Raw genomic sequence first — 23660 nt, 5'->3', positions numbered from 1 at the left:
GTTGAATATAGAAATATGTATATATAGTATAGGATATGTATGTATGTAAACGAGCATGTATGTAGGTATATTCAATGGCATAATGTCAATAATGTACAACATGAACGCAATGCAATACGATACGATATCAAGATCAGATTTTGGAATTTATCTACAGTTTGTTACTTACCACCGCGATCACTAGCTCGACTATGCCGACCAGCGGCTTGCTCAATAATATCATTCAGGACCATAACATCTAAAAAAGAAAGAAATGGTTTATATTTAAATGGTATACTAAACGGTATATAGAAGTATAAACTTACCTTTCATGTCGACCACCGTTTGTGTCTGGACGGGCTCAATAAAAGGATTGTCGTGATGTTTGATCTTGCCCGCTTCGTCCGTGCACTCGAGGCCGATTTCCTGCAGCGTTATTAATTAAATTTGGGTTTGAAATACTATCGACAAATATCGAACACTTACGTAATCGCGATGCTCGACCTTGTGATTGGTGTCCAGGCAGGTGGTGCCGCCATTTGTGGCGCCCACTGATTGATTGCGTGTATTGCGATTCCGCAACTTGCTCTCCTTGGTCATTGTGCTGACGCCCATGACGGCCATGCCCCCGAGCAGATCGCCATGTGAGGTATACGATATACGGGATTGGTGTGAGGTATATGATGAGTGTCTAGAGCCTGTGACAAGATTTAAAAGTAAAGAAAATTGTATTAAAGGAACTATTTGGATAACGTTTAATGTGATTTATCGAAATTTGTGTGGATATCTTATTTATTCTTGATTTTTTAATTTATTTACGATTTTATATTTTATTATATATTGGTATGTTTAGAATAAAGTATTAAATCTATATACACAAGACTTATTTTTTATTTTATTACATGTGCCACAATATGACAATCTGGTACATTTTGAATGTAGTACTATATCGATATACAAAATATAGCTTTCGATATAATCTAGTATATTTCGGAAGAATAATTCGGTATATTTAAATTCCGTACTCGCCTAGATTGTTTTATCATTATATGACAATCTGGTATATTTTTTACTTTATTGTCATATTTTGTATGTAATAGTATATAAATATACCAAAATATAGCTTCTGATATAATTTAGTATTTTCCGGTATATTGGTATATTTTAATACCACACTCACCTAGATTGCCATAATAAACTGGCACTATGATGGCCCCATTCTCCTCAGACATGGGCGTCACGGCGTTCGAGTCATCAGCATAGGGCAAGTGCTGCTGTGCATCCTGATATGTTGACAATACGAGCGGTTTGCGATCGCTGCCGGGTATTCCGAAACGGCCACGTCCATTGCGTATCGTGTACTGGTTTCGAGTTGACGATTAAACTGCCGGTTAGTACATGAACTCACACAAACTCATCGATAAGTAGCAGTAGCAGTAACGGTAACAGTAATAGTAGCAGTTATAACAGTACTAGTAGCAGTAGCAGTAGTTGTAGTTGTAATAGTAGTAGGTAGTATAAGTAGCAGTAAAAGTAGTAGTAGTAGTTTTTGTAGTGGTGGTTGTAAGTAGTACTTAGGTTATTGATTAATAAGTAAGTTATTGTCAAAGTGGTGAGTTTTATTTCTTTTTTAATAGCAAATATCATGATATACAAGAGAATTATATATATTTTTGAGTAAATTAAAAAAGTGCCAAGTTATTGGCATGAGTTTGTATGAGGGATAACAACAATTATAAATGATTGTAGAGAACCCAGAAAGAAAAAACAACAATTAACTCAAGTACATAACTCAAACAGTAATTGACATAACCGGCACATATACATACACACTTGATGGGTCCCTAGCGGTCATTGTGTGTAGTATATACCACATAGACAGGGTTAATACACACACACAATGTGGGACAACAGACAGACAAATAGAAGGGTATATAGAGACAGAGGACAAAGAGAGAGGGAAAGAGAGAGCGAGAAAATATTTGCTGATATCAATTCGATATGAATTGCAGTTCAATTAAATGAAAATGAAAAAAAAAATCTATATAATCATCAAGATTACATACTGGCGACAACATAAAAATAAAAATAAACAAATGTAAGACATACACACTCATCAACAAAAGAATAATTTATATATAGTATATATATTGATTGGAAGTTGAAGTCAACAAAAGACTTTTCGATTGAAACGTGACAGTGACCGAAACAGTGACAGTGACAGTGACAGTGACAGTGACAGTGACAGTGATGGTGACTGTATGCCTGTATTCAGTGACTGTGACCGCGACTGTGACCGTGTCTGTGACTGTGACGATTCAAACATGTGCATATACAGTGAACGTGTGTGTCGCATACTGCTGGTGAGAACTGTTCATTTCCCTTGATCTGGCATCACTGACACAGCAGTCGGTGGCCTTATTAAGTTGGCTGCGCCTCAATACGCTGATGAAATAAACAGTTCCTTGCTCACACATCCAATTGGGTCACATACATATACATACATACATATAAACACACATACATACATTCACATTGTACATACAAAATTTTAGAGTTTGACAGATATTTTTCGAAGCTGTCATCGAACATGAAACATGGAGCAGACACACATACTCTCACACTCGTACACACTCACACGCATACACATAGACTCTCGTACACACACAAATAGACACAGACACATCAGCCGATAGTACAAATACTGATTGCTTTAGGTTTGTACATACAAAGTGACAGTTAGAAAGAGAAAAGTTGATATAGGAGGAAATGACAGACAGAGAGAGACAGGGAGGGAGAGAGAGAGAGAGAGAGAGAGACAGAGCGAGAGATATAGAGTGGAAGAGTGAGAGAGGTGAGATATTATGAAAGACACTCGTATGTAGGTATATGTAGATCAAGTTACACCAAACAAGACAAAATCACGAAATTATACATATGATATGTATGTATATATATTACAAAACAAACACAAAATGAGTATACGTAGTATTGGAATATGTAGATACGGACATAAGATATATATTGTATATATAAGATGTGAATAATACGAGTGGGGGGCATGAACTCAACAAATAAATAAAACAAAAGTGAGAAATGTACGACGAGACGAGAAATTCATAGATTATAATGTAGTTACGATTATACATAGAAAATATATATATATAGATGAAAACAGATAAATGTATATATAATATATAGTCATATATATATGGATATATGGTAAGTAGAGTATGATAAACTATAACAAAATACAAATATGGTAAATGCGCCTCAGTGAAAGCCCAACAAAATGACAGCTCACTAATCGTATCGTCTATATATGAGAGATATAGTACGGGAGGTTATATATATATATATATGTGTGTGTGTTTATTTAGTATGCAGCTATGTTAGATGTACCTAGTATTACGGGATGTATGAGATTATATAACTAACCTCTACGTTATGGATTGACTAAAGAGTTTTCCTATATATCGAAACTACAGCTATGGGCATTTATGTGTATGAGTGTGTGTGTGTGAGTGCGTGTAAGTGACTTGATTGTGTGTGTATGTGTGTGTGTGTTTTTGGATAATCTTAAGAGTATTAACGTATATACAGTCTGGCTTTCTTCGGTTTGAAATTCATTTGTCTGATCTTCGGCAACATTGCCCAACTGATCGACGAATTCGATCGGACGATTTATTTACGATCTATGCAAAAATTGATATTCAATGAATGTTAAGGGCTGTGTGTATGTGTGACTGTGGTAGTATAACAGTTTTGCACACACATACACACACACACTCATGGGTCAGTTGTGAATGGAAGAGTGAGTGCAGTTAATGAATTGAAATTTTTTGATTGTTTGATACGCTTTCTAGTCGACTATGATATGAGATGGTTAAAGGCGATTTGTAGTTCTTGTTTTGTTATTATTATTGTACTGTTAGCTGTCACTGATTGAATACGTGTGTGTGTGGGTGTGAGTGTGTTCATGGCTCTGTGTGTGTTTGTGTGTGTGTGTATTGGGCGCTTACCTTGTGAGAACTACGTGATCCCCTGCGTATGTTAAACGGTGAACCAGGTAAGGATAAGGATGTCTAAGTTGTTTTTATATTTTTTGTCGTTCGTTTCATTTTTTTTTTACAAATAAAATATAAATAGAAGAAAAAGAAAAATTGAATCAAATAAAATATATTTATGTAGAATAATATAGATATTTCCTGCTAAAATATTTTACTGTAGTTGTCAAAAGGAAAATAGCATATTTTTTGTTGTTGTATTTGTTGTTTTATATAAGTATTTAAAAGATATATACTCAAGAAAGTGTTTAACTGTAATTATTGTGTGTTCGAATATATGTGTATGAGTGTGAGAATTACAATATGCTACAGTAAATTAATGAAGTTTTAAAGTGCCCCAGTTTTGATGTGTTTAAATTGCAACTATTTAAATAATTAATATACTCAATAATTTAGCTGCTTTTTATAATAACTATTTAGTAAAGATGTTATTATGTATATGTGTGTGATATCTTATTATGTTTCTTTTTTTTTTGTTTTTAGATAGAGTTAATATTAGTACAAAATTGAGAAAGCTCTCTTTTGGAGTGCTCTACAGAGAATTGACTTACAAATAAATCACTTTGAATGAAAATCAGAAGGTAAAACTAAACTAAAAGATATAACAATTTTCAGCCTCATACTGAGATAAGATCATTAGATGAACAGAACAGAAAATCGTTACAAAAGTATACATTCAATGGAACTCGAAATTGAACATAACATTTTTTTTTAAATTCTACATTATAGTTTTCATTGTAAAATTCTTACGGATGCATTTCAAAAAACTTGCTAGAGATCACACGATTACTTTGTGCGATATTTATCGCAATCTTAAATGTATCAAACGATACAACCTACATTATGTGTGTGTGTGTGTATGTGAGTGTTTGTGTTTGTGTGTGTATTGTGTAAAGTGTATGCTCTATAAAGTTTAAATATTATATCCCATTTATCTCAACTAGAAATTCTTTACTTGTTGTTTCTTTGAAGTGTAAAGTTTTTCTTTGTTTTAAAGAGAGAAAGAGTAAATTAGCGAGTGTGAGAGCATTAGACAAACAGAGAGAGAGAGAGAGAGAGAGAGATAGAGAAACCTACCTGAGGCCAAGGGCCACTTGGTTGAGATGCTAGCTAGCTGGGAGCCAGCGATAACGATTACGATAACGATTATGAGTATTGTATTAAGTATTTGGAAATGCGACTCTGAGCAATTAAATGGTCATTAAGAACGAGCTAGCGAATGCAAGAGCGAGACAGCGATAGTATTGAGTAGTGAGCGCAAAAGTTCGATAATTATTTTTCATACACACTTCGATCGTTTTTTGCAAATCGAATCGAACGAACCGAAAAATGACTTCGACTAGCCGAAGATCAAATACCCTTGCAGTTTGCCCTGTGATCGAAATTCATTTATCGATAAATGACTCGCAGTCAATTTTGGATTGTTCCTCGAGCACTGCAAAGGCATATGAAGTCTATTCCAAGTGGTATTATAGGCTGCTCTGTGTGTGTTGTGATGTTCGATTTGGTTTCCCTTAAATCGGTGCCAAGTTTTCGATTGTTTCAGCCGCTGTGCGCTAAGCAAATACTTGCCAAAGCCAAAACTCACTATTAAGTGTACTTGAGTGTGTTTCTGAGTGTGTGTGGCGAAAGAGAAATAGTAGAGAGAGAGAGAGCGAATTCAGACAGGGCATGCAACGGCTTATTGAGAATGTTCATCACACTGCAACGATTTGCTATTTATCGTCTATCGATTGCCTAGAGATGGATGCTAGTGCGTACTGTACTTTCTGTTTCAGTTTCTTTTGATCGAATTTGATTTGATATAATAGTATGTAAAGTAGAGAAGAGTAGTAGAAGTTATATTTTGTATAAGTAGAGTACTTAAATATCTATGTTTTGCACTTTCTTCAGACATAAGTTCAGTTAACGAAAAAAAAAAAAAATGAAAGCAACGTTCACTGAATGTTTTTTTTTTGCATGCAAATGATAATTCAGCCATCGAAATAATCGAAATCATGTTCACACACAAACACAAATCAATTTCGATTAAACAAATATAGAATGAAAGAAACAAACACAAGACAAGTAAAAGAGAGAGAGAGAGAGAAAGACAGAGAGAGAAAGAGAGAGGATAACGAAGGTGTTTTGCAGTTGAATGGAGAGCCCAAAGCTGACCTACGCAAAAGTTGATGTACACGTACATATGTACACACACATACATACATACATAAGTCAATCAAATCAATCCATCATCTGCATGTATGTATGCATGCATGTGTCGTGTGATTGTGTGTGTGTGTGTGTGTGTGTGTAAAGTCAAGCACGAGCATAATATAACTATTAGGAGTAGTAGTAGTAGTAGTAATATTAAAATATAGATTTCGACTGATTGTGAGAGAGCGCAGAAAGTTAGTTGTTGGGTGTAAAGAGTAGTAAATTGTTGTAAAGCCTGAAAAAGCATTTGTTTTGATTGCTTTGCTTTGATTTTTTGGCACTTCAATCGTGTGATCAATCAATCAATCAATCAGTCTCAATCAATCAATTGAAGCCATTCGCATTTGTTTAGCATTGCTGTCGTCCTCAGTTTTAAATTTTTGCTTGCATTGGTAATGAAATTAAGCATCGTTGTATTTGTAATTTGTAATTGGTAATTGGTAATTTGTATATTGGTAAATTGTAATTGGTAATTGGTAAATTGTTTCATTTCTTTTCGTAATTTGTTTTTGTTGATTATCGAAAGTGGAATTTGATTTAGATTTTTATTGAGCTCCAATCGCGTACAACTGAAAAGTTTTCACCTAAAGCATTCCGAGCAATGAGTTTTAACGCAAAAGTCCAACAAATTTCACGGAAAATCAACCGGAAAAATTTAAAAATCATAAAATTGAAATTGAGAAATCAATAAGGAAATAATGACAAAAGTTCTTTAAAACGAATAAATTACGTATGCGAATGCCAATTATAAGAGCCAGCTAACTACGAATACAAAGAACAAAATAAGTACTAGATATTTTGTTTTGGATACAACTGCCTGACCACCAAAAACACGCACACACACTCACACTCCCACACACTTGCTCACACACACACACACATGTAATGAGACTGGCATGCACTAACACAATTAAAGACTTGCTACTTTAGAATGGAGACTGCAAAGAAACAGAGCAGGATATATGTAGGAAGATACAGAGAGAGAGAGAGACAGAGAGAGAGTTACACGAAAAGAGAGCGATCAAGTAAGATATAAGATAATAGAGAGAGAGTCTCCCTGTCCCCCCCTCTGGCGAGTAATTTAGATGTTAGATGTGGAACATGGAACTAGTATATAGCTAATAACTAGAATAGTTTTTTACATACACACACATAGACGAACTAGAGCACTACTCGTTGATACGATATAATGAGAGATAGAGAGGCAAAAGGAATCAATAGTTTATCGCTAGTTTATGATAAGAGTACGAGTATATATATACGATAAACACGATATGTAGTACGATCGATCCAACAACAAAAGGAACAATGGCAATTTATAAACCAAGGAGAGCACAACAACTAAACGTAATGATAATGGTATAACAGTTTAAAGTTTAAACAGCAAAAATTATTGTCTCGTAAGCTGCGAGTAGCGAGTGTTGACGTTTAACGGAAATGAACATTCAGCGAGTAGCCGAAAGAGCAGCGAGCAGCTGCAAGAACGAGAGAAATAGAGAGAGCTGAGCTGAGCTCATTCTTTCAGAAAGTAACGAGAGTGAAACGACGAGAGCGCAAGCTCGCTCAAACTTTGCAGCGGGGAATCAACGTAAAGCAAATCAGAAGAGACAGATAGAGATAGATAGATAGATAGAGAGAGAGAGAAAGAGAGAAAAGGCAACAAAGTGAATGCGAAACTAAGGAAATCAGAAATCAGAAATGACCAAAAATACACTCATTCAGAAACGAAAGAATCGATAAGTTAAAGAGGCCGGCCATTTAGCTGCGTATGACAAAAAAGGGTAATCGAAATCCAAATCGAAATTTGTAATCGAAATCAAATACCAAAGAATATACATATATATTTATATACATAGACGTTATATATAAGTATATAACCCATTTTACACAAAACAAAAAACACAAAACCAAAATCACAATCAATTACGGTTAAAAATGAAAACGATAACGATAACGATAAAAACGATAAAGATTAAATATTATCAAATATTAAAGATTCAAGATTAAAGATTAAAGAGACTAAAACAGAAAACCGATAATGGGAAATTATTATTGCGCTCGGAATACTTACCGTGCTCACTTTACGAACTTTGGTAGCTTGGTGTGCTGTGGTAGGTGCTGGTTGTCTTTGTATAACGCTCACCGACTCCGACTCCACTTCGACGCTACGTATGGACATCTTCTCCTTGTTGTTGTCATCGTTGCCCTTCTCACCGCCCACGAACAGCTCGTAGCTGATGCACGAGTACGTTGGACTCTTTGCCATTTCGGGATGCAATGCCGCCTCCTCGGCGGCAGCTGCATCGGCTGCCGCCTGCGCCTGGGCATTGGCCCTCTCCTCCAGCTTGGCCGCTTTCGCAGCGGCCGCCTCTTCTGCCTCCTACAATGACACGATGCACACACAATGATTCGTATAGCTAGATATGTTCTTTCAATTGGTGCGCATCCACATCCAACATATCGACGCATATATAGTATATTTATATATATAGTACAACAGGTATATATATCCATATACAAGTACATATACATTTATAGTTTATATATCATATATATATAGTAAGTATAGTATAGTAGGAAGAGTATAGCAGTAGTAAGTAGTAGTAGTACTTGGTGGGCGGGGAGGGAAACAGTGTTTGGAATACAGAACTAAGGGCAACCATCTACTGAGATTATGCTATTGAAATTATAAGTGTATAAAGTGCGGTGCTTGGTCCGGGATTGGATGGAATTTTTTTTTGGAGGGGAAGGAGGATTACGATAGACAGATTGAGGGAAAGTTCAAAGTACAAGTCTAAAGTATTTTCATTTTTTTCAGCTTTTTTTTTTGCTTTTGTTCATTGCTTTTTACTTTCAGGTGTGAATTTTGCATTAGTTGAAATAAAAGTGCACATAAATGAAAATTAAAACAACAAAAGAAAAGAGAAATGCATACGATAATATATATATAGAAATATACATAGATATATTGAGAGATTATACGATTATTATTGCAAATAGTCAGAAGTGAATTGAAGGAAAAGAGTCAAGATTAAGATTACAATATACGAAATACGAAATAGAAGTCGAACACATAGAAATCATAATGTAAATGAAAAGTGAAGTATAAGTTAAAGTTTTGATTGATCAATCACATATGCATATGTATGTATGTGTACGATTAAGTTATACATTTACGAGTGAAAATAGGTGTTCTATTTTTTTTTCTGGTTTTTTTGCTTTGTACAGCTCTACATGAGATATTGTAGTAAGTACTGTTATGTACATTCAAATGTGATTATAGATAGTAGATAAGTGGAAAGATAGTATATTAAAAGAGAGAGATAGATAGAGATATATCATCATACATTACGATCAACACGTATATGACGTACGATTAAGTTTTACTATTACGGATATATAGTACGATTACGTAGACGATTATTATTATTATTAGTATTATAGGAATTTGTTTGTTATACATACATATACAAAAAGAAAAAAGCAACTCTGTTCTTAGAGGTAGATATTTTCAATGATCAATTCAGCTTTGTGGATATTGAGATTGAAATTATCTACCCATTTTAAGTATTCAAGTGGCTTATGGAATGGTTGGTTTCTTGTTGGGTTGTTGGTTCGTTTTTTTTTTTTTTGGTTTTTGTTAGTCCATTGGGCGTTGTTGTTGTTGTTGTTTTCGGGTCTCTACTGGGTTTCTACTTACACGTATCGCCTCCTCTTCGGCAGCCTCTTCTTCTTCGGCCTTCTTTTGCAATTCGTCATATGACATGGCAACAATGGCCAAAATCAAATTCACAAGATAGAATGAACCTAGGAAGATGATGACTATAAAGAACAGCATGTGCCATGGTCCAGCGGCGCGCAACACCAGCTGATACAGATCCTCCCAAAAGTCCTGCGTCATCAAGCGGAAAGCAGACAGAAAAGCCCAGCCAAAGGAATCGAAACTGGTATAGCCATAGTTTGGATTCGGTCCAAACCCCTGCAGACACACATAGTCGTCATCGCATTGTCTGAAAATAGACACACACACAAGTGTAGCAAGTGTTATACAAGTGTTATACATTGTAGGATCAATCAGTTGTTCAATCAGTTACCCGGCGCCAGAAATGTTGCCGCACAGTGGAAACGATATGCCCTCGTCTTCGGAATACCAATTGGTGCTATTGCGATTGTGATAGTCCCAATTCTCATCGGTCAGATTGCCCCAGGAGCCATCGAGGGGGAACTTCTTGATGCATTTCTGTGTCAGCACGCCCATATAGATTTGCAGACCCATCAGTGCGAACACCGAGAGGGAGAACATTGTCAAAATTATCACATCGCGCAGATTTTTCACAGACTCAATGACGGCGCCGACAATGGTTTTCAGGCCTATAATGCATTTCGTATTAGTATAACAGTTTCATATGTGCGTATGTATAACAGTGTAACAATGTGCAAATATAACTGTTTTTTTTTTAGTTTTTTTGCTTTTGGAAAATGTACCTGGAACAATGGCTACGGTCTTAAGCGCACGCAGCACCCTAAACGTTCGCAAGGCTGCAAGATTACCTAAATCTATACCCATGGTCACATAACTGCGCAGATCCAACGATGGTGTTGTTGTTGTTGTTGTGGTTTGACGATAACACAAAAGCAAATATACATATACAGATGAAATGTCATTAAGTATTGGCAATTGTTAAACTATCGATCTAAGTAGTAGTAGTAATGGAGTAGTGGTAAAAAATAGTAGTTGTTGCGTACGAGAGATAATGTTTGCAGTCGTTTAGTAATTACAAATGTATAACAGTATTGTTGCTGCATCATTTTAATGCTTCTTCTGCCTCCGAAAATAAAGATCAACAAATTATACAAAGCGCACAAAAAAAACGAAAAGAAAGAATTTACAGAGCTGAAAATGAGTGAATGCGTGTGTGTGTGCGAGTTGTGAAATGGGTTTGGCTAGCTTACACCCGCTCCTCCCTCCTGTGCACTCCTAACCCCAAACCCCAACCACAAAACCGCAGCCCTCAAGTTAATGATTCATTACGAAAATGTGCCACAAGCTGCGGGCGAGCTCAGAGCTCTCACTCTCTCTTTCATTCGCTCTCTCTCTCTTTCGCTCCGAGTCACACCTGAGGCAGCAGGCAGGTGCAGCTCCAACTGCTGCTGCTGCTGCTGCTGCTGCTGCTGTCACATCAATTGTGCATGTGGTTTGTTGTGGGTGTTGCTATAAAAATATTTATACACGCACACACACACATACACACCAACACAGAGAGAGAAAGAGACAGAGACTTGAAAGAAGAAGAAGGTATTGGCGTGGCCTGCTAATGTCCATTTGCTTGAGTTGTTTGCCTTGTCGCTTTGGCTGTGTATGCTGTCATCCTTTGGGAATTCACAGCGTCGTTACTTCTGCAGCCACCTTTCATTTATATTTCATGAATATTTATCGATTTCGACGCATATAAATACAGTCAACACACACACTCGCTGAAGTACATTCATATTGCGTGCAACTTGGCCATCTAATTGTGCTGGCCTCTAAAACTGTGTTTGCCACTCATTCTCCCCTCCTTCCCCTTCCCCTTCCCCATCCCCTTCCCAATTTCTACTCTTCACGTATGTCAGTATTATCTAATACATATATGCAGGTTTAAAAGTCAAACTCTCTCTCAAAGTTTAGAGTATGCATTTCATTTTCCATTTCCCATTTCGACTTGACTTTAATTTGCGCTTTAAAATGTTTTTTCCATTCTCATTCGTTCTCATTGGTGTCCAAGGCTGCGCGTCTATGCGGCGCCAGCGAAACAACGCTGCTGCACGAATAGCCGCCAAACCCCGTTACAGTAACCTCGAAGTCAGTCCCCACAGTCTCTGCCCCCTAACTACATCCATCCAACTACTTCACTCCCAGGGCAAGTTGGAACGCTACTCAGACAAAGGGCGCCCAATAAATGGTTAAAATGGAGCAAAAAGCAATGAAATGAAACTGTCACGAAACCAACACAAAACAACAAAAACTAACAAAAAAAAAAAAGAAAAGAACAACAAAAAGCTAGCGAAAGAGAGTGTGAGAGCGAGGGGAGGAGAGCGAATGAAAGAAGAGAAAATAATAACTTGCATGACCAAATAAAAAGCCAAAAAATTTGTTTATGACTTTCCTCTCTGTGTGTGTGTGTGTGTGTGTAAGAATTGGAAATAATCATAGAAAATCCAAATAGTATGTGTGTTGGTATGTGTGTGTGTGTGTGTGTGTGTTGGGCACGTCATTAGTAACGGCACAAAATAAATCAATAAAAGCGCTCAACTAACGCGACTTTTTCAGCCCGCGGCGCGGCTCACATGGCGTATGTATAATTTTAGCTGCCGTTTGCGACGTGTTATTATTGTTAATGTCGTTGTTGTTGTTCTTGTTGTAGTTGTTGTTGTTAACGTGACATTTTCACATGTTAGCCACATCGTCTGCATGTGTATGTGTATGTGTATGCGTATGTGTATGTGTCTCTCTTTTTGTAGTTGAAAATAATGTGCAATTTATCGCTCAATTGTACAAGAAATTCGTTGATTAAATATATAAAATAAATATTTTTTATTTAATTAAATGCTCAACCAAGCGTAGCTAATGAATGCCAATTACACACACACACTTACACCCAACTGCACACACGCACAATTATGTAAATGTGGATGAAGCTTGTTGAACAAGAAATTAATAAATATTGTGCAATAAATATGTCTAATTGGTAATCAGAGAATCAGAACAGAAATTAAAGCGAAAACAAAACGAAGTACTTTTTATATTTTTCTGTATTTAATGGGCTCTGGATGCTAGTTAATTATCATACGATATGTATTAACTACACAATTGAAAGTAAATCATAAGCGATTGCAATGATAATTCACCGAGTTAATAATCATGTTACGATATACGATATACGATACGATATAAAAGAAAAATGAACAACAAAAAAACACAAATATATGTTAAAGAGTACAGATAGCAATATATAGATATATATGTATAAAGTATATATAGAAGTATATATATAGTTTTGTATACGAAGCATGGATGGGATGATTGATTAATTGAGTTGATTAATGATTCATTAATTCATAAATGGTAAAATTCGTTATTTAAATAGTTGAATATATAGTAATCATAATATTAACTCACGCTAAAGCTATTACTACGAAGTCCAGCCAATTCCATGCATCTCTAAGATACGTAAACGGGCATAAAATGAAACCTCGTGCCATCACTTTAACAGCTGATTCAAATGTGTAGATTCCGGTGAATATCACCCTAAAAACGAATTGAATTTCGAATGCAATTTGTTTTTTGTTCTCTTTTCTCAATCTTGCGCTGCCTGCCTTCATTTTTTTTTTTTTTTTTTTTACTTTCATTATCAGGATTAATCAAATAGAGACAAATCAAAGTTCGACAAGAGCCGAAGATATGCATACGCTTGAAGTTTGAAAATAAGTTGCATTTATATAAATTTAAATTATATTATGATTTTTCTTTTATTCTTTCAACTGCAAGCGTATTAAATAAGTAACAAACGAAATGGAAAATCACATGAAATCAAAACGAAAAGTGGAAAATTCTTAGGTTCTGCGCTGCTTCCAATTGTGTTGAAGAGAAACATTGTTTGCTAAGCTCTCGTTAGTTAGTTTAGTTAGTTAATTACTTAGGCTTACAATTAGACTTAATGATTAGCTTAACCCTATCGAATGTCAAATCTCAAATTCATAGCTCTTCAAACTTATTGCAAATATATGTATATTCAATTAAAAGCTAATCCTTGTGCTTCGATTCACCGCAATGCGTTTGAGGAGAATGGGAGAAGCTACTCCCAATAATAATAATATGCTCGAATTGCATAATATCACATACATACATATGTATGTATGTTGTTGAAAACTGACAACTGGCAATTGGCAATCAAGAGTCGTATAATCGACAATTGGCAACTAGAGAGAGAGAGAGAAAGAGAAAGAGAGTGAGAGAGATCAAAGGGCGCAATTGTTAATTACGTGTAGTTGAGATTGCAGATAGATAGGACACAGACATGGGCGCAGTTGTTGCACGGTCTCGTGCCAATTGTCAATGTCAATAATGGTTAATACTTGATAAAGGACTTGCTGTAGTTGTAATTGTAGTTGTAGTTGTAGTTGTAGTTGGTCCTGCCTGTCGTGCTCTCATCCTCAAGCCACTTTTGTGTGTGTGTGTGTATGTGTGTGTGGGCGTTAGATCAATAGGTCGACCTTCGGCCTCAATTTCAGCTGAGGCAGCTGCTCTACTCGGCTCTGTTCTGCGTCTGTCTTCTTGGTTAGTCAATTGATAGATTTAAGGCGACTTGCATGTGACAGACAGACAGACAGACAGATGGACAGTTGAGACAGTCCAGTTGCCACGACATTTCCTTGCCACTGCAACACACTATGTAGTTCAAAGTCGCTGCTGCTGCTGCTGCTGCTGATGCTGCTGTTGCGTTTGACCTAGGCCCCAATGCCTGTGAAGGACACTTGAGTTGCGTTTTAATTGCAGGTATTATGTCTTTCTCTTCTGCCCACAAGTGCTGCCCACAGCATCACAGCATCAGCATCAGCATCAGCATCATCATCATCAACAGCCACCAGGCAGGCTGGCGATGGCGACCCACATAGATGCGACTGCCAACTGCTTAGATAGACACAAAGTTTCTCTATTCTCTCTTTCGCTCTTTCCCTATGTGGTTCACTCCTACAAAATTCTATGTGTGTGTGTGTGTGTGTGTGTGTGTGCGAGAATTGAGAGGGAAGAGGGGAGGAAGAGGTCTCAAGTTATGCGGCACAGCAGCTGTGCCATTTTGTGCTAAGCGCAGTCGCCGTCAGCCGTTGTCAACCGAGACCCTGAGAACTTGGCCCAAAAGCCCAAGCCCAAGACGCCAACGAAACGAAGTTGGAGCAGCACTTTTTCTTCTTCCTTCTGTCTGTCCGTCCGCCTGTCTGTCTGTCTTTATGTTTCACGTACCAAGTTCAAGTGACACTCGCACACACACTCCCACACTCCCACGCACACACACTTGCTGCGGGCTAACGATTATTCTGTTAGGGTGCTCGATTCTGATACCAAATCTGCGACAATGTTTTTGATATCAGCTAAAAAAAATGACGTAACTCTTTTCACTTTTAGTTGCTTATTTTATCGCTTCTTTCACTTTCAAGCATTTTGCTCGTTATTTCAATTTTTGGTTTTTTTTTACGACTTTACAACTATTTTGTCTGTGTCTACGTTACGATATTACAAAAAAGTACATGAACTATGTACAATTTACCGCTAAATATACGAATGATTCAACTCGATTCTATATATGTATATATATATGGACCACTTTAAGTATTTGGCAGATCGAATGAAGTTATACAGATTTAGTTACGCAGCTATGTAAATCGAAACACAATGGCAGATTGCATTATTTGTTTTTTGTGGCACTTTACAATAATGAGAGAGAGCGCAGGAGGATTACAACGGGGGGCGGGTCTGAGGGGAGTTGGACTAACTATACGACAAGTTTTCTATAGTCAAATATCTATAGTATATATATATTATGTATATCAGATATCAGATCTACATTATGTATACTAGCTATTAGCTATAAATTTTATGGTTATATTTAGCATAGTACTTGCTATACTTTACTCCTAGAGGTACTTTTACTTTTATCCAATTTTCGATCTAACTAATTCAGATATAATTTATATATACGTATTGTACAGTTACAATTATTATATATGTATGATTATGATCACTAACAAAATGGAACTAGTTTTATAAATGCTACGTTAACTAAACTATTATATTTATCGATATACAGACATATATTTTTGGGGGGACGGGAATTAAGCGATACTTATATAGGTCTTAAGACTACTTACAAATTATCGTATGTACTATATAAGAAGATATATATATATTGTTATTAATATTGATGTTGATTACTACTACTTATGAGTTTCGACTAACAGCTACGTCAAGAATATATTACTAAGTAAAAGTCTATTTGAAAATGTGTTCGAATTTAAGTTGATGGATTGGTATTTTATTTTTCTGTATTTTTTTTTTTTTTACGAAACGTGAACAAACCAAAACCATCTGACCAATTTGTACAGCCAGTTCGCATAAATAGTAATGTAATTTTACATATTGAATAACAAGTTTTTTATTTTTGTAAGTAAGTTTAGGTTGTGACTACAAATCGATAGTTAAAGAGAGCGCCCAGGTAACTAAATGCGATTTCGATTACGGCAATTTACAATGAGGCATTTTGAGAAATGTAACTAAGCTCGTCTTTCGATTACGTTCAATTTACTTTATTATTTTTTACACAATTGCAAGTTGATTGATTGAATATATAATAGATAGCGTAATTTATTAAGTTAGTTAATTAGATGAACAGTATGCACGTGATAGTTTACAAGTACAATCGAATTGAAGAGAGTTGTAAGTAAGTAGTATTTATATTACACAGGGCTGGGCCGAGGGTCAGGGCTGCATTCAACAGGTTTTGCTGGCGGACAAAAGCTGTTGAGCGCGGCACTCAGCGCGCGAGTTTCATAGCAATGGGCTTTTCAACTACTACAATAATGATCGCTGATCTGTTTGATCGTTTATCGTTTATCGATTACCGATTAATTCATATTTTACAACAATTTCCTGGCATTACTAAAGAGAAAGAGACTGTGACAAATTTGTTCAGTTTTCTTTTACCTTTTTTTGAGGCGCTTCGAAAAATTCTTTTCTACTCACATCAGAAATGTGACTGTAAATGCAATCGTTACCGTTATTTTATTATACTATTACTTTGGTTTGTTGTTGTTTTGCTTGGCTTTTGTTTTTGTTTTTGTTAACTATTTTTTGTGTTTTTGTTTTTGTTGTTTTTACGTTTTATTAAAAGAAATTTATGCATTGACCTAAATACACGTCTGCATCAATATCGAAAAAGTTACATTTAATATATATGTATATATAGATATATATATTTGTATAGTAGTAGTAGTATTACGTAAATATATTGATTATATAGCATATATAAATATATATAGTTACATATATAGATAATTATTATTATTGTTGTCAAAGACAAAACAAAACATCAAGTTCAATGGGTAAAAATTAGGTAGGATAATAAAAAACAATCGAAAATAGATTGTAATAATAAAGAAAATCAATCGATTTTATCTAAGGGTTGTCCCGATATATACATATACATATATATATATATATATATATATGTATGTACATATCGGGGCCATCTCTAGTTAAACTCTAGACAATCGCTAATGCAACAGTACTTACTCAGTGGACTCGACCGTGGGCGTTGTCGGCATTATCATCAAAATGCAGTTCACGAGAATGGTGGTAATGATAAATAACGAAAATAATGGATGCACTAAAATGTAAATGGCCACACGACGTATCGGATTGAATGGATCGAGCAGCCACATTGCTTTTGATGCAGAAAAGCGAAAAATATCTTTTCCCTTGCTTACAACTACGAATGTCTGCAAAACGAGATACACATCACATCATTTTATACGAAATATATACATATATCAATTCAATTATTTCAAGATTAGTTCTGGGAATGTAAAATGTTATAAAATACTTGGGAGGAACTTACCAGTACATTGCTGTAGTATGGATCGATATCCTCGAGAGGAGTGGAGGCCAATTCCGGCGGGAAGCTGCCCTGCAATCGAACAGGTATTGGCACACCCTGTTCAAGTGTAGGATCCGGTTGTGGACCTTCATCCTCGTCCTCGTCATCATATCGGATCTGTGAATGCGGCACGTTGCGGCACACACGCACACAGCAAAGAACAAAGAACATTGCGCACACACATATTAGTATTTAACATCGAAACGGAAACGGCAATCATCGCCATCAACATCATCATAATCATTATGATCTTTAGCATTCATATAACACAACATCGTATACTCAATACGTATGCGTGATATCAACAACAACATTTGCAGTTGCATAACACCACACATACATAGACATTAAGTATAGGTATTTTTTGTAGTTATAGTCCATCAAGTTGTGACAATATTAGTAGTAGTAGTAGTAGTAGTAGTAGTAGTATTAAAGTAGTAGCAGTTAGGAGTAGGCACATTAGTAGTAAATAGAGGTAACTAAATACAAATCAAAAAAGCTAAAAACATTAATTGAAATCATCATGGTCAAATAGGGGGCATCATTAGTTTTATTAGAGAAATCTTGAAGGAATTTCGAATTTCAAATTATGGTTTATAGTTTTGCATAGCACACACTTCACATAGAGTTGAAGAGAGAGAGAAGGAAGTAAAGTTATATATCAGAAATATATAGAAATAAGCATTAGCATTTCTTCACTTTTAGTGTTTTTTTTTTTTTGGGACTCGGGTTGTTATGCAAAAGCTAAAACCAAAGTGGACTGGTCTCATCATCACAATTCAATAGAGCTTTTCTCTTAGAAATCCAAGTGTTGGGAAACAAAGAAAACGTTTTCATCAAAAGAAAATTGTCGTTAAACTGAAGAATAAAGTGCATGCAAAACTGTGTGTTGATTAGTGTGTTGAAATGAAAGTCAAAATATATATATATATCGGTTTACAAATGAAAAGAGTTTCCAAAAACAGTATTGGCTAACCAGTGTTGGTTAGTGTTTAAAGGATTGCTACTGAAAACGAAAACATAAATTTGAAAAATAAAGAAGTGTAAAATACATGCCAAAAGAAAAACAAGAGTTGTATCGAAAGTAAGGCACATGCTAAAAAAAAAACAGTGTTAGCTAACCAGTACAGTGTTGGTTAATGTGCAAATATAGTCGCATAGCTAGAGCAAAGAATGCATGCAGAGTTGTGTGTGCATTCTAACATTAAGGACAAAGGAATTTAAGCTACATACAAATATTATATACAGTTCTATATACACACACACACACACACACACACACACACACACACACACACACCTCAGACCTCAAACCTTATAAGGAATCTACGTTATTCGGTTTCGACTGGTTTTTTGAGTTGTTTTTTTCGCTTTTCCTTTTGTTGTGTTTATCCAGTTAGATATTTATTATGACAATGATTATTTTTGTATGCTTTGGGCAACTTTAATTGCCCTGTCATGCATATTGTATGGGGGGACAATATTTGTGTCCCATTGCTGCGGCCACGACACTTCTATCGATTTCAAGGAAACACACAAACACACACACGCACACACTCACATAGAGAGAGAGAGAGACAGAGAAGGAGAAGGGAGAGTGAGTGAGTGAGTATCGATGTATAAAATAACTAGCATTGTAGTTAGTTTTTACTTTCCATGGACATGAATGTGGACGTGGACATGGACATGCAATGCCAAAAGCTAAAGTAAAGCAAAAAGTCGAACGTCACCGTCATGAAATTGTTCGAGTTGCCTCTATTCACACACACACACACACACACACACACACACACACACACACACACATTCGCACACACAGTCGCATGGGAGGGAGCGAGAGAGCGAAAGAGCGCTAAAAAATTCCATAATAGTTGGTTTGCTTGCTTGTTTGCTTGGCGAGACAATTAGATTGCCCGAGTATTGGTGTATACATGTGAATGTGTGTATGTTTATGTGTATGTGTTTGTGTGTTGACGCAATTGCGCCAACCGAATGAGGCCCCAGGATGGAGAGTGAAGCAAGAGCTGGAGCCATGGCCACATAGCTTGCCTCCAGGCTAGCGAAACTTGTGTGGGGACTGCGGCGAATGGTGAACAGCCAGGGTGGTCCCTTAAACAGGCCAAGTCAAGTCTATATTTAAACTAATAAAAGGCAAAACCGCACCACAAAAGCCCAACACACACACACGCGTGGACACGCACACAAAGAAAACCAAACGCGGCGGTTTCAACTGGACACGACTTGACCAGAATTCCAGCTCACACACATCGTATACAATTTATGACGCATGCAACTGAAACTGGAACTGGAACTGTAACTAAAACTGAAACTATAAGAAGAATCGAAACGAAAACTGCATAAAGAGGAATCGTAATCGAAACCGATATGGAAATCTTAGTCGAAACGGAAGTAGAGAACTAAGACTGCAGTCGAGTTTTATATTTGTTATCCCTAATTTTATGATTTTATAACCGAATTCTTCCGCTTTCACTTTATAAAGAAATTACGGCAGAATTCCAACTAGAATTGAAACTGCAATCGAAACGAAAACTGCTTTTCAAAATCGAAACCGAAATCGAAATCTTAGACGAAACGGAAGCGGAGAACTAAGATTAAAGCTGAAGATAACTCAGTCGAGTTTTATAATTACAATCTCTATTATTTAGTATTTCTCACAATGCTTTCGTTTTCGCCTTATAAAGAAATTACAGTAGAATTTCAGCTCACACAAAACGTATTTAATTATGACGCATGCAACTGAAACTGGAATTGAAACTGAAGGTAGAAGTGGAACTTTGGAATCGAAACGAAAACTGCTTTTTATCCATAAAGGGGAACAGAAATCGAAACCGAAATCGAAATCTTAGACGAAACGGAAACGCAGAACTAAGATTATAGCTGAAGGAAACTCTGTCGAGTTTTATATTTATTATAGAGAATTTTATAAATTCTGAACCCAATTCCTTCGTTTCCACTTTATAAAGAAATTACGGAAATATATTTAATTATTCAAGTTTGAATTTAATTGATTGAATAACTGACTTTCACGACAGTTTAAACTTTATGGAACAGTGTAGATTTTAAAATTTGATTACTTTCTCAGGGAATCAGGCATAACTTTGCAGAGAACACCTAATAAATGATGATTGTGTGTGAAAGTAGAGTATATATATGTCATGTATAGCATGTAAGAGAGTCGAAAGTTATTCGATGCATCATGCACAGACTAAGGGAAACAAACAAGTTGCATTCATGGCACTAAGTCAAACGCACATATTTTTTAGTTATTTACTGTATAGGGGGAATTCGTATACGGAACTACAAATATCTATTTGGCCAGAGGGTTGGATTACTATATTTGGGGGAGAGGCAAGCAGCTACAAATGAAAAAAGAAACGAAAGAAATCAACACAAAGAGCCTGGCTAAATGCTAAGCAATTAATTGTTCCTAGAGTAATGCGCGCAGCTTAAGTGCAAAGTTTTGCTCAAAAAGCTGGGCATTAACTTCGCTGCAGATGCCGAAGTTGCTTTAATAATACTCTTAGTTGTTGTTGTGTTTCTTGTATGTAGTAGTTGTTATAGTTGTTGTTGTTTGTCAGAGAGTCTGAGAGGGGGCACTTACTTCTGATTCCATTTACCCACTTACACATACGATGTGGCACGATGAGTCATACACAAGTCGTTATACAGCTCAAGTTGAATATTATGCTTATAGTTTATAGTTTTGCCTCTTGCAAGAGTCTTTTTGTGTAACACTTTTTAGTTAGTTATTCGTTGTACTTGTTGTTCTTGTTTTTGCTGGTTTTTGCTTGTTGACGGCAATGCTAAATTTGCTTGTTGTGCATAAATTTGGCCATTGCGCGCACTGTGTAAATCATCAGACATCTGCATAGTATGGTCAAAAGAAACGATTCTGTCTGTCCTACTCTAGCGCATTCTTATTCTTATTATCCCTACGAGACACACACACTGGGACATACACACACACACACACTAGCTTGCTTGCTACTCGTGTAGTAGAACAGTCAAAGTGCCTTGCGTATAACAGTTGAGCTCTTGGAATTTGTGCATTGATTTTGTATCTTTGAGTCGCAATTCGTTCTCATCTTTTCCCCCACACTTTCCCTTTCTTTTTTGTGTTGTTGTGTCCTCTTCTACTACGCTATGCCTCATAAGCGCATTAACGGTACTCAAGTATTCAGGGGGCGGAGGTAAAGAAGGGTGGCAAAGATTGCTTGAGCTTGAGTAGAAGTTCAAAGCATTTGCTTTGATCACATGAGCACTACACTATGCAACAAACTGAACAACAAGGTATTTAACTCATACAATCTTAATTAGTTCGTCATGTGAAATATTAAAGCATACTTTTCGGGGTTATTTATCGAAATCAGATTATTCAATCTGACTAACTTTAACACATCCTGTTGCATAGTGTATGTTAAAGCTCGTTAAACTATTTCAATTTCACTCAAAGCAAAAGACACACTTAAGTGGAAGTACATAGATAATATACTTAAGATAATATAGAAGTAGAATTTGCAATTGGCGTAGCTTTAGAAAAGTGACAAAATGAAAGCGGTATATAACATATATATATAGTATGTATTATATACTTAAGAGTTTACAAAAGAATCAAGTCAAAGTTGCTTTGGCCATAAAGTTGATAGTAGTTGAAATAGCAGTATTTAGTTTGTAATAGTAGTAGTAGCAGTAGGAATATAATAGTATTAAGTAATATAGTGTATATAGTATATATACGAGATTATACAGTTAGACGTGAGTTATACGCAAAAGCAAAAGTTGTTAGATTTAAAGTTTAAAAGTTTCGTAAAGTAGATAACTGATATAATTTTGTTTTTTTCTTGGGCAAGTGTTCAGGTCCAAATTAGGCTAATATACGAGTATTCTTATAATACATTTTTGGGGGGGTTAAGAGAGAGAGAGAGAGTACGCATACCAACACACGATTACGAATACGATTACGTTTACGAATAGAATTACAATTACAAATACAGATAGGATTACGTTTACGAATATATTATATACGAATATACTTATACGAATATATGAATACAGCAAATCTTTGGAAGCAATTACGATTACGATAAAAACGAACAAAAGAATAAGCTGCTAAAGAACTAACAAATTTTGGCAATAACGTTTCCAAATCAAATATGGCAAAATCAAATTAAAAGCTTTGTTTCTTTTCTCTTTTTTTTTGGGTTTTGTAAATTTTGGTATTTTCTTTTGGATATGGTTTTCTTTAGTATTTTTTCGAGGGGTATTTTGAAGGTTTTTAGGTTTTCTTGTGTGTTTTAGGCAGGTACGTTGTTCGTTTTGTTTTTTTTTTTTTTTTTTTTTTGTGTGTTTAGACTAAAAGTTCTGTGAAAAATCTTACTTCTTTTTGTTTTTTCTTGCGACCATATTGCGGCTGAAAGAAGATTTGGATTTGGTATTTGGTTTAGGATATTTTGTTTTTTTGGTTTTTTTTTTTTTTTTTGGTTTTTCGTTTTTAGTTTGGAGCATTTCATTCGAGTAAAAGTTATGCAAAAAAATTAAATATTTGTTATATTCGAAATGCAAGCGCCGAATTACATCCATCATATTTCATTATTATACATAGTTTTTGTTAATTATTATATTTATTATTTATTTTCATATTTTTTCCAGACAGCAGCGCGCAAAAGTTTCGTTTTGGGAGCATTAAATAGTAGAGAAAAAGTTGTAA

General features: G+C 35.7%; 1 protein-coding gene across 50 annotated transcripts in view; it reads right to left on the bottom strand.

Moving 5' to 3' along the window:
• LOC132795632 (sodium channel protein para) overlaps positions 1–23660 on the bottom strand; it is a 67926-nt gene that overhangs the window by 41001 nt on the left and 3265 nt on the right. For 20 of the 50 annotated variants that reach the window (XM_060806439.1, XM_060806441.1, XM_060806489.1 and 17 more), the window contains exons 3-15: positions 23331–23363; positions 17894–18049; positions 17569–17774; positions 13402–13530; positions 10728–10819; positions 10337–10613; positions 9943–10252; positions 8314–8622; positions 4002–4064; positions 1160–1340; positions 466–677; positions 306–405; positions 170–238 (exon numbers count right to left, since the gene is read on the bottom strand). In XM_060806439.1, coding sequence (XP_060662422.1) covers positions 170–238; positions 306–405; positions 466–677; positions 1160–1340; positions 4002–4064; positions 8314–8622; positions 9943–10252; positions 10337–10613; positions 10728–10819; positions 13402–13530; positions 17569–17774; positions 17894–18049; positions 23331–23363 — 2137 coding nt within the window. The remainder of the gene's footprint in view (positions 1–169; positions 239–305; positions 406–465; positions 678–1159; positions 1341–4001; positions 4065–8313; positions 8623–9942; positions 10253–10336; positions 10614–10727; positions 10820–13401; positions 13531–17568; positions 17775–17893; positions 18050–23330; positions 23364–23660) is intronic. The other 30 variants (XM_060806453.1, XM_060806473.1, XM_060806484.1 and 27 more) reach the window with 3 other exon arrangements.

Source organism: Drosophila nasuta, chromosome X (genome assembly GCF_023558535.2).
Source record: "Drosophila nasuta strain 15112-1781.00 chromosome X, ASM2355853v1, whole genome shotgun sequence".
NCBI lineage: Eukaryota > Metazoa > Arthropoda > Insecta > Diptera > Drosophilidae > Drosophila > Drosophila nasuta.
This window is presented reverse-complemented; position numbering and strand designations above follow the sequence as displayed.